General features: G+C 38.0%; 1 protein-coding gene across 3 annotated transcripts in view; it reads right to left on the reverse strand.

Moving 5' to 3' along the window:
* The window catches only part of LOC145492005 (allene oxide synthase-lipoxygenase protein-like), a 28,034-nt gene that overhangs the window by 7,634 nt on the left and 7,558 nt on the right, over positions 1-12,842 (reverse strand). The window contains exons 1-3 of one of the 3 annotated variants that reach the window (XM_081471313.1): positions 5,257-5,764; positions 1,210-1,339; positions 744-846 (exon numbers count right to left, since the gene is read on the reverse strand). In XM_081471313.1, the coding sequence (XP_081327439.1) occupies positions 744-846; positions 1,210-1,339; positions 5,257-5,311 (288 nt within the window). In that variant the 5' untranslated portion in view covers positions 5,312-5,764. Of the gene's footprint in view, positions 1-743; positions 847-1,209; positions 1,340-1,790; positions 5,765-12,842 lie in introns of those variants that run through there. The other 2 variants (XM_081471314.1, XM_081471315.1) reach the window with 2 other exon arrangements.

Consider the following 12,842-nt stretch of genomic DNA (forward strand, 5'->3'; position numbering starts at 1 on the left):
AAACTCCCTAGTCTCAAAGTAGTCCCTCTCACGCTTTTTTTTAGATCACTTCCAATTTCGGAAATCGCTTGAGGGTTTAGAAATAGACAATCCTTTACAACAATAGGCCCTTTGCAGCTAAGCCATCACGTGACCTATTTTTCATAAAATTATGGGCTATAACTTAACGAATGCCAGAAATGGAAAAAGCATGTCGAAAATATCAAAATGGCCAAGTTTGAGGCCCCCATCATTAAAGAAAGAGATTTTATGACGGTCCGAATTTTTAAAAGAATAAGAAGATTTGTATGGAAAAAGTTGCTGGAGAGCAAGACCTTGCTCTCCAGCAACATTTTCGATACAAATCCTCTAAATTTTCCGAAAATTCAAACTGTGCTATAAACCTACTCTTTAATTCCAGGGGCCTCAAACCTGGCCATTTTGGTATTTTCGATGCGCTCTTTCCATTTTTGGCATTCTTTAAGTTATAGCCCATAATATAAAAATTTCTAGGAAAAATTTGGTCACGTGATCCCAGCTGCAAAGGGCCTATTTTCGTTCTGCACGGAAAGTGTAAAAATAACTTGAGAAGGATCATCTTGGGAACAAGGCCTATATATAAGCGATAAGCTCTCTTACTCTTAAGCTTCATTCTCTCGCGGCACTGTCTAACAGCCTCGGGTGTTTTTCCTCTTGACCCAAAGGAACTGTTTTTCGCTGGGAGTCTAATTGTATATAGCTAACTCGCCAGTTGCCATAGTTACCTTGTCAAGTCTCCAGTAAGGCCCAAGACCAGCATTGTTACGAATAATTTCCATTCCTGTCACGTGACCTATGTCGTAGCCTCTGATGATAATTGTGTCTTCGCTATAAGGAGAGAGAATAGTCAGATTTAAAGGAGGGTGGTACTCAGATCATCACACTGTTCGGGGAAGACCAAGCCCCCTTCAGATGAGACACTAGGAGGTGGTGTGGCCGACTGGTTTAAGGCGATAGATTTGAAATTTGGACTGAGGTCCCTGGTCAAATCCTCTACCTATAGCTAGAAGGTCCGGAGTTTTTGAAACTCCTCGACTGCGTTGTGCAAATAAAAAAACTGGTCAACCTCCAAGCAGTTCGAATTCTTAATAGTTTATGTTCTCTTTTTGCAATATATTTGGTAATTAATTTACAGTGTCACCAATTAGTAAAACGGTGACAAATATATTTCAAATAATGAATGTACTTTACCTTCGTATTTTAAAACTGCCTGAAATTTTCCTTTCCGGTACGTTGCCTTTGGTTCCAAAGACTTTGATCCTTATTTCAGCATCTGTGCCCGCAAAAGCGGAATCCGAGGTTTCAACGATCATCGTGATATCTAAAAAAAAACAATGAAAGCAAGGTAATGTCTGCGTTCAAGCCCAGTGGCCTCTCAGGCAGGGCGGCGCCTATCTCCGGTTTCCGTTGCATGAGGTCACTAGAAGTATCTCTACTCCCCCCTTGGATGGTATGCAAGCTCATCGCAGGGTTATCCGCCGCAATGAATCCGCCGGTACTCGTTTATTTAGGAAAGGATAGGATAGGATAGGATAGGATACGATAAGATACGATACGATACGGTACGATACGATACGATACGATACGATACGATACGATACGATACGATACGATACGATACGATACGGTACGGTACGATACGATAGGGTAGGATAGGAAGCCTTTATTTCAACACGATGAATTTAAAAGCTAAAAGCTTACGGGGTCGTGTATAAATAAGAGAAAGACCTAATAACAATGGGATAATAAATAAAAATTTAAAAACTTCTGACCTTATAGGAACCTGACCTATATTTACAATATTTACACGTCTCAAAATCACGATGATGCACAACCTGGGTGGAGAGAGGCACTGCGAAAGTAGAGTGTCTTGTCCAAGAACACAACACAATGTCCCTGATGGGGAAGGGTGTGGGGTAGTCTAGCATCCTAACCATAAAGCAACCGCGCCCCTTAAAATCTGATGTAATTGTAACTTATTGACGCTCGAGCTGAATAAATCAAATACCCACCCAACCACCCCTCTCTCAAATGTCACATCAGACCAGAAACCCCCCCCCCCAGTCTCCTATTCTACAGTATAGATTAGATCTGCGTTCATCAGAACTTATGAAGATATTGAACACAGTCAGTATGATCTTATCCGTTAATTAAAAAAGAATTTGGATCAAGAAATGCAAGGCGTCGTTTTCACTAGCGCATAAGCATATGGTAAGAATAAGCCGACATTTACAGAGGTAGAAATATTTCGATAATTAGGGCCTTTCGTTTGGGCAATTTCTCAACAAAAGATGCTAGTTAACAGCACATTTCTGCATTTGCGTATGTTGATTACTTTTAAGCTTGTGCCCTGGTGAAAACCAGCCTTATAGCGATGTGGAGTAAAACCCAAACCTCTGGGAACGAGTTCAGGTGTCGCTCGATCAAATTAGTTGTGCAGACAGTGCATTTCATTTTAAGTCCATCACGGAACGTGATTTGGAGTCGAGGTCACATTTTCTAAGTAACCGCTTAATACGGTAAAATGTGGAAAAATCGAGGCATTTCTTCCACAGTGCCACGTATTTTCGACAGTGTTCGATTTTCGCTCAGTCCCGGTTGTCAAAGCTTTGCGAAAACTAAACGCATAAAAATATTTATCCAAATGGTAAATATTAATCAATACGACCTGTACGTCATAACAGAAAATGTAAAGTTTACCATCACAAAGAACCAAATGTTTTCCCACGAATATTTTTCTATGCGAAGAAAGCCATTTAATAGGGTGACCTGAAGTTATTACATAGTGAAAACTTGAGTACACCGACAAGGAATGTACATCAATTAGATTACCAGATGTCGAACTAGTTGGTCTCCTGAAAACTAAGCGTCGATAATTTAGCAGGCTACTGAAGAAACCTGCAGTGCTACTGACTTCATATAGCAAAAGAGCAAGACACGATAGCTGGCTATAGCTGACTACAAATATGGGAGTTTATTTTTGCAGCATTTATAATGGTAATTGAACTGAGTGGAGTGCAATTTGGTCTGAAATCATACGCGTGGTTTCAAAATCGAACGACCGCGCAGCGCGAGTTCGATTTGAAATCACAAGTATGATTTCAGACCAAAATTTTACGACACGAAGTTCAATTGCCACTTTATTAGATCCATTTTGAAATCGCATAATTTTATCGCCTTAATTTTTAGATTTTTGGTGTATTGTTCCAGTAGCCGGTTTGTTAAAAAAAAAAAAAAACGGAACCGGAAACGCTTTTACGTCTCATTTAGTATGCAAAACGATATCATGTGACGAAAACTCAACCGAACATGACAAAGAAACAAACGGTTTTGAAGTCAGAACGAAAATAGTCTACTTCAGGTATAAAAGTTCAATTCTCGTCGCCTGAATCAATAATGGAAGGTCTTTCTTTCTTCTGTGGTTGAGGCTGAGACTTTTTATTGTCTTTGGAGAAGGAATGTGAAGGTGCATCCTGCGTAATTCTGCGATGGATTTCTTTTGAGTTGTGAAACTCCCTCGAGTGCACGCGTACGATGCCCAGTGGATGGTACGTTTTTTTCTTTCATACCGTTTAATGGCATGATTTTGAGGGAGTCCAGCTCGTTATCATCTCCGTTTCTTCTTGTGACCTCGGCGAAGGACTCAATACTCAGGACCTTGTCAAGTTCTTGCGGCGCCATCTGTTTCAAGATATTTCCAAGATGGCGGTACTAGCACCAGCTTCGTAAGACGTTCATTCATTCACTGTTTTTTGGAGCCGGGCGTATTTAGACTATGTTTATTCACAGCGACAGAGTTGAGCTCTTTTGTTGCTTCGTTTGAAACTACCGGAAACCTGGAAACATCTACCTTCTTGAGATGGCTCTGAATTTGTTGTTGTGTGGTTTTCGTTTGTTTATGTTCTACTGGACTCGGTATCATACGGATCTTGAGTAGATATTGAAGAAAAATCGCCAAAATATTCGTCAAAATGGACACTGAAAGTTGGAAACTTTCATTAAAGTAGGTCTTCAGCCTGAAGGAGCTCATAATCGTCATTTAGAAATTGTAATCAATTAAATTCGTCAATTTTTTTGGAAAAAAAAAACAACAACAACAACAAAGTTTTGGCAATAGTAGTTGCAAAATTCTCCACAAAATGGATTTTTGCCTTTCATTTTCCTGAAATTTTACTGATTACTTTAAACTAATATTGAAATCTGATTGGTTGTTTTGTTTTACTGTCCCATTCTCATTGGCTGAGAAAAAAGATGCGATTTAGAGCAAAAAACAGTGCGATTCGTGAATAAATTGCACCACTGAGAGCCAATCAGATTACAAGGATAACCAGTGATTTCAAAATGGATTTAATAAAATTTTTAATTTCACGCACAAAACTGAAATCAGTGCTGTGCACAAAAGAGATTCTCCTTCAAAGAGATGCCATCAAATTCAAGTATAAGGTTTTTCTCCTAGAGGGCATTACTGAGCTTTAATCGGGAGTTGTTTCACTCACACTCAAATGATCGTCAGTGCAGCTAGATTGGCATTTCGCGTTTATCCTAAAACAGAATTCTAGATAACTCCATCCAAAAGCAGTTACCGACCTTTATAAAATTCAGATAAAGTTCAGAACATCATAAGTGATTAATTAAAATACTTGAAATCGCTCAAGAATTACATAATTAAACTATAATCGATTATCATTCGCGGCGAATTCTGAGAATGACGGGTTTGACTGCTCTTTGAAGAATTTGGACAGTGCCGCGTGATGATCAAGACCTTCACGGCTTTAACTCCGCCATATTCTTGTGCGATATTTGTGGCATTAAACTTTGATAATTTGGTGATTTGTATCGGATTTGTAGTGGTAGTTTCGCGGTACATGTTTCAAGTCTCGTAATTCAGCAGACTGCGTGCCACTAGATTTCTTTGCTGTGGCGATCGAAAAAGAGTCTCTTCAAGGCTAGGGCGAGTGACTGTGACCTGAAACAAAATCCACCTATAAACCATTTGAATTTTAAGTAATATCAACAGAAATAAAGGAAATAAGAGCTAATGACCACATTAACCCTAAAAATTTCTTGCGAAATAAATTAAGCTATTCTTAGATAGACACTCCTTGGTAAACGATATTTTAGGCGCAAAGCTTATTTATGTTGATAGGCTGACAAAACACAACGCAAAACAATTGACTGGGTACCAGTGATTAAACAGCTCTTAATTAAAACTGGAAACAAACGTCCTTTGCCTCTCACCTTTGCCTTGAGAACAGCCGTAAAATAGAAATAGCGATAGCAGAAAAACGAACATGATTTTCCTTTCAAAAAAAACCTCGCGCTGTGGAGTCGACTGTGATATGATCTTGATTTGAACGCTAATAAGTTTCAAATGATGAAGACGTTCATTTTATTCCCAGCTGGGCAAGCCATGTCAGTCATGTCTCCATGGAGACGAATTGCTGCTTCCACAGCTGTGACAAAACAAACCTCATTACAGGGAAATATCACCACGTAATTTACCTCCGATGCTAATTAGTCCGGCAAACAATGACTTCACGTTATTGCTATGCAGAACGACACAAGCTGCATTTGATCTTAATGCAGTTAAGTTAACATTTCATGCTGAATTTGCTTTCATGATTTGAAAATTTTAATTAAGAAATAGAAAACATGTACCGTGTTTCTATCGAGTTATAGAAACACGAGTGGAAGTTTGGGAGAACAAGAAATGCTGCTTTTTCGAGTTCTTCCAAACTTTCACGAGTGTTTCTATGCTCGATAGAAACACGGAAAACATTATATATTTCTTTTAGAAAACGCGACGAAAAAAAGGAAAACAACTTTGATTATCAAAATGTAAATTCTCTTTGCTCGCGCCATCACTACGTCAACAGCTCGTGCTGGTTCTGTGTTTCCATCGAGTTATAGAAACACGATTTTTAACCAATCAGCGTGCGTATTTTCTTAGGACTGTTTTCTAATGTAATATATCAAACACGAAAGACTGTGTTTGACCATATTTCCAAAAAACGAGAAGAAAGTTGAAATTAAGACGCGCAGCGGAGTATTTTTGACGATATTGGAGATATTTGGAAATGTGGTCAAACACTGTCTTGAGCGTTTGTTATATCTTCTCAATCGGAACTAAAACTAAGGAGAAACTATGCTAATTAGGATCAGATATCCAAACACCGTCACGGTGATGATTTCCTTTGTTTAAACGTAATGAATTATTAATGAATTTGAAAAGAACTGTTCAACACCTGAAGTGAGCAGTTGGCTGAAAATAAATGAAAAAAATGCAAATTAACATTAAATTATTATTTTTAACTTTGCACATAAAATGTTAGAAACTTGCCATGATCATGCAGAATGAACAAGTTAAGTAGATTAAATTGAATACATCTTCGTTGAGTTAGCATTTAATATAATGAAAGTGTAGGCATACCAAAATTACACCAAAGTTAAAAATTTCCACTTTTTGATAATTAACGACATGTATGTCACCCATGTGTAACTTTGGCTAGAAACATATTTTATTTTGTTTAATACTGCATTTTTTTCAGCGATATATTATAAAGCGGATAGTGATATACAGGTAAAACCCCGTGGTCTGTAAAAGTTCGCTTGCGATACACTTTCATCGAAAACGTTTTTGGATAAGTCCAGTTCTACCCATTTTGAATAAATAATTTATCCGTCTTCAAGCGTCAACTGTATTTACGTAACTTTTGCTCAAACTGGAAAAACGATTTTTTTTTATTAAAACTAATGGACCCTGATGGGCTTCAGTACAAATCATAAATTATGCAGAAACACTGATTAGATAGTGTATTGTGTGTACCTGTCTTCTCTCAGTGCCCCCCAAAATGTTAAAATATTAAGGTTACAGTATACCTTAGATCGGCAATTTTCTTCAAATTTGGATTTTTGGTTCAAAGTAACGGTCGTAGAGTAATCTCTAATTTCTGAAAACAAAATTTAAAAAAAAACTTAACATTGGCGGAGAAATGGAGGTTTCACGTTATGGCCGGAAGTAAAAGTTCCCTCTTGATTGACAGCCCTATAAAGTGTACGCAATCAACCGAGACTACTTTCGCGGGAATGTTACCTATATGGATACCACGAATTGGCTGGCTACTCAGTTAATCAGCATGTTAATCCAAGCATTTTCCGTATTAGGTGTAATTCTATTAAGCTATAAGTAAACATGGACCACGGAAAACTCTGTTTACCAGTTCGAAAAAGCGAAGAACGAATGAAAACACATCAATGAGTGAAGAAGCGAAAGTTGGTCTCGCGGATGAAGCTATAGCTATCGTATCAAGCGGGCAAAAAGATCGAGTCAAGAGAAGAGAAAGGTTCTGTAAAAATTTGGGAACTCGACAGCGATAACAGCGACGTTTACAGTGACTCTTTTGTTGAGTCTGATACCGATGAATCGTCCAACTCAGATCCATTGGAATGTTATCCATGCACATTTGCTCCACCGCGCTTTCTTTTCTTCAGTTTGTTCTCGTCGCCGAGCCACTCTAGCGTTCGTATCCTTTTTCGTCTTCCCCATTTTGCCAGACCAGCTTCAAGAAAAACCGAGCTACAGAAAAATTATCTCTCCGCCTTGAGCGCATTGCGAAACACAAGGGTTTTTTGGAGATTCACGCCTAAATTTCACCGCGAGTTAATGGTAGTAAATTTTCCAAGCGCTGATTGGCTCAGTGATCTGAGAACCCAGTTGAAGGCGTTTGTGGGCGGAATTTGTTTGCGAAGCAAGAGATTTTTCTTAGCGCTGTTTTCTCGAATAAATTTTTTCGCTTGAAGCAGACACTTTAAAGAGTTACAACTCAAAGGGGATTCGTTTGATTGCCCTCAAATTTGGACAGTAGCTAGATTCACATATTAAAAACAAAACCTGTGTCTGCGAATTGTTTATTTCGAAATATTTTTTCTCCGAGAGCAATTTTTGTACGATCACTTCACATTTTTTAAATCCTATTTCGAAAATGTTCTGTAACTTTTTACTGCAATTGAATATTGCTAAACGCAGACACGCTTTTTAGCACTTTTTGTCCTGAAACCGAGGGAAAAATAAATTAGCGAAAAACAAAATTCGCTTTGACTTGTAGCTTCCAAAAGGTGAAACTCTTTCCCGTCACGCTCTATAAATTTCAATGCTTCAGGATTGATGACTAAAAAACTTCTAAAAAAATCGGATTATTATCGTTTCCCCTGAAATTTGGAGACATAAAACTAGAGATAATTACCTAAGCACATGGTTAGTTTCACGTGGAATGCTTCAATGTGGCTTACATGACGACATTGCGAAATCACCCAATTTTAAGTCAAAATGGCGGCGTTTTGTTGAGCGAGCGATGCCCATGATTTCAACGTCCTGAAGATGTTTTCGGAAGCGGACAACATTCCTAAAGGCATTTAAAGTAAATACGAATGTAATTTTACGGTTAGCAAGAAATTAGAAGCGAAAATTTTAGGTAAGTGAGCTTGCATGACCTTCGCCATGTGCTACTCAAATCCACGCATGTTGTTCAAATGCGACTAAATTCCCTTCGGACCGCCGTTTTTCCGTTTGCAATCTCAAATAATTCTTGAATTATGTGTCTTGAATCGTTTTTGGGATCGTAAAGCTCAGGAACTTTGGAAAAAAGCTTTTTTTTGTTGAGTAAACACACTTTTCGAAAGGACGCGTAACTCGATTTGAGTTAATATTCAACTGGCTGTCGCCATGGTGACGGAAATGCGAGATTTTTAATTAGATAAAAAAAATATTCTAAAAAATTTCGGTTTCGATGGTTTTTCGCTCTGTTTTCAGGATGTGTTTGCTGATAAATTAAGGAAAATTATTTATTTCTACATCAAATTTGACCAGTGGAGTGGAAATACATTTTTTAAATATTTTTTACATTTTTTCCTTTTTTTTTGTGAAGTTTAATTTATTTAAATTGTTTAAAAATTACTACTAGCTTCCGTGAAGGAAAGCTTTTTTTTTCTAGAGAGTATTTTTTATGCTCTTTTAAATGAGATATAGTAGATTATTCTCCTGTAAATATTTGCTGAGATATTAATGAATAACCTTATGACCTTTTCCACGCCCATTTTTTAATTGGACGGCAACGCTCGCATTTAGTGGCCGTAAAAAAATCGGCAGTTCATTTTATTTCAAAATTTTTGGTATGGTTTGATAGCCAGATTTGATATAGGGGTTTAGGTATCTACAGCTTAAACCGGACCCGCTACATCGCTTGGACGCGAGACACCTCTGAAGGTATACGGTAACCTTAAATTGAAAAAACAATTTATGTGTGTTTGGCGAGTCGAAAGTAATTGATTTTGCACTACTACGCGATTGGCTTAAAAAGCTCGCGCCACTTTCTTTATCCGATTAGAAGTAAAATAAAAACTATCGTGTCTCGCTCACTCACGCTTACCGACGTTCGCGTCAGCTTTGCATTGATTGTCTGTGTTCTTTGTAAAAGACTAAAGTGATTTCTTTAGCTTTATGACGCGCAATTGAAAATACAACGGGAAAACATCGCGTTTTGCGTGCCCATAATATTTGCAATTACAAAAGTGTATTTAACTGACAGTGGAAAAAAATAAACTGTTAGCCGTGCTGAAATATAACTTATTCGTCATTTGTTTATAACAGTGGAAGCTGTTGTTTAAAATGGGAGTAATAACGACAATCGTATTGAAAAGAAGAGCAATTATTGAACATTGCATTATTTTTTGTGAGTTTCCGTGAAAAATAGGGGTTACTACATAAATTTGGACAATGGAGCGGAAGAAAAATCATTTATTCTGCAAAAGGAGCTAAAAGACCGTTGCGCACATTTTAATGTTATGCATTTGTTGTTTACCTATTCATTTCAAAAGTTTCAAAAGTTCAGGCGGAATTTTTCAAGTTTGAATTCAGCAAATTCAAAATGGCGTCCACTAGTGGAACCAGTCGTGGTGTGTGAACAAGGGGAATTTGACTGCAATGAATAGCCCAAGCTATTACAACACGGAAAGAAAGCTGTCATAAAGGGATAATTTGGAAGGAGAACTAGTTCGTAGTTGTTTTGGGCAAGTTTAGTGAAAGCCTGTTACGGTGCTTCCACGCAGCCTGAAATGCTAAGTCTTGGACAGTTGAGGTACTCCGCGAATCTTGACCTCCTTGTCATAATTGTCTTAGGAATCTGTATTAACTTAGCTTTTAAGTGACGCATTGAACGAAGACTTCTGTGGAGATATGCTAGAGAAAACAATTGAAAAACATCGCATGATTTGAGAGACATGGGACGGTCGCGATCGCTTGAATCGTCCGTGTTCTATCCGGGCGATCACGTACTGACGATCGAAGCGATCCCAACTGTCCCATGGTACATCAACATTATCCAGAAGTAAACACGGCCTTACAGCCTACAAGGCCACCAAGACAGAGTTTAATCAGGCGTTGTTCATGGAAGAAGTCCACAAATACTAGTGTATATACAAGTTTTTGAAGGACTATACAAATAAGTATATTAGGTTAAACACTTGGACAGCTGTAGGAGAAAAGTTTGGTTTCGGATGCCCCTGAGGCAGAGAGAGGATATAAAAACATTCGCACATCGTACGGACGTTACTTGAAGAAACGATCGCGAAAGAGTGTACCAAAGGTTCTCGACAAAATGCCGCCCAAACGATCAACGATCGGGGTGATCATATGAGAACCCCCTAATCGTTCCTAGTCGCTTGGATCGCCTCCGATCGTCCCGGCGGTTGAAAACGCATCGATCTCAGTGATCGAGACAATCGGGGCGATTATATAAGAACCAAACTTTAAAGCGCATACGGACTCAAGTCTTTTTTGCTGCTAATTTTAATTTAAGTTTAAATGCTTTTAAGAGGCTGTCTCTGTAAAAACCGACCACCCATTTTATTTCGAAAATTCGATTTTTCTCATGAGCTGGGATTTTGAAGCCCTCACCTAATCGATCACTAAAATGAGTTTTATTTGATAAAAAATTCTAATTGAATTTTTCTAGGATTGATTGAAGTTCGGTCCGCTGGACACAAGTTGCGTGCGTCCCGAAACTGGAAAAATAGCACATATTGCCGGCGCTCTAAAAAAAAATTATTTTCGCTCAAAAGTCCCAATTCTTTTTTTCAGCTATAGATATATCATAGCAGTTTGTTCAGCCATGTTGCAAGTATAATTCAATGTTGTTCCTTTAACGGTTAACAGAAGATTTTCTACCCGTTAAATCGAATTTTGAACCAAACACGAAAATAGCTCTACTTTGAAGGCACGTTTTAAAAATGTGGCACCTGTTTGAAATTGCTGAACTACATGAATAGAAAGTATAAATGGCTCTTAAAGGTCGAATGCAACGAAATTGGGCCTAGTTTGATTTTGAGTTAAATAAAAGTTGCTCATCCAAATAATCATAATCCAAAGTTTTACCGCCGAGATGTTCGACCTTGAAAACAGCTATTTTTCTTCGCTTTACAAACGGAACGGTTCGTGGAAACTTCGGACAATTATTGGAACTGGATTTTGTGACGTCATAATTGGTGACCTCCCCGTTCAGAACAACAAATATGACTGTTTTGTGCAGCTTTAATTGTAGCAGTCATCCAAAAATCTGTGATATGAGCATGGTTACATCCCTTTAAAGGATGAGAGGCGATGTAGGGAACTGTTCATCTAGTTTCATCTCGTCTTCACGCTCTCTGCAAACATTTCAGCAGAAACCTCTTGAAGCGGTATCTTTCTTAATCACTAAGCAGGGTCTCGAGTTCGAGCCCAAAAACCTTAGGAGTTGTACCATATGCTGTAAAGCAAAGCATTGACGACGAACATCCTAGAAACAAACGCTCTACCAACACGGAATGCAATTGTTTGGCAGCGGCAGCCATATTGCGAATAGCAGAAAGCGAGGTAAAGCCCGGGGTAAAGTCGCTGTATATAAACTATTGCAAGGTTTTATCATATCAAGTTTAACTTTTTAGATTCACAATCTCATTTTCTGAACTTAGTCTAGTTGAAATAAAAAAAGGAAAAAGTAAATTGTCATTTTTGTCATTTAAGAGTGAATGCCTATAAAAATGGACCTAAATCGCCTATCAATGGCACAAGTCGAAAAATTGATTTCGTTTGTATTTTGTCCATAGATAGGTCCTAGTAAGAATAGAAACGGACCATAGTTAGTTTCTGCTAATACAGCTTTCTTTGGTAGAAATACGCCAAAAACGATTTCGACCCGATTGGGCTCAAAATCTACTTCCGGTTTTGCTGAATTTTCCGAATATTTGATTGCTTCGCGCTCCGCAGAACAGCTACTTGAGAATCTTTCAATGGATTTTATATTCAGTTCAGGTCTTCGTGGTATGACTGAGCGAAAAATAAAATAAATCAAAGTTAGTTTTGAGCCCGAAAAGAGATCAAACTGACACGCAAAATTTTACAGTGTGTCGCAAAAGAATTATTGCATAAAAACATCGCCATATTTTTCTATGGGCTATAACTTTAGATACCATAAAAACACTTTCTACGGGTTAAATATACACCCACCTGTTAGGCTATCAAAAAACATCTCTGGGCAAATGATTTCCAATCGCCCGCCTTGGCCTGTGTTTCTCATATATTTTGCCCAAAATCCGCCGTTGGAATGTAAACAATTGCGTGACGCGGATAGCCACTCTCGAGTAAAATATTCGTTTCCAGCAATCCGATGAAAGCAATTTTTGAAACGTTGTGTAGATAAAATAATGGAAAATGTTTTGTTGTTGTTGTTGTTGTTTAAGTTAGTATAAATATATATGTTTTTTCATTTGCATTGCAACACCCACGACATCCC

This window comes from Orbicella franksi, chromosome 7 (assembly GCF_964199315.1).
Source record: "Orbicella franksi chromosome 7, jaOrbFran1.1, whole genome shotgun sequence".
In the NCBI taxonomy this organism is placed as follows: domain Eukaryota; kingdom Metazoa; phylum Cnidaria; class Anthozoa; order Scleractinia; family Merulinidae; genus Orbicella; species Orbicella franksi.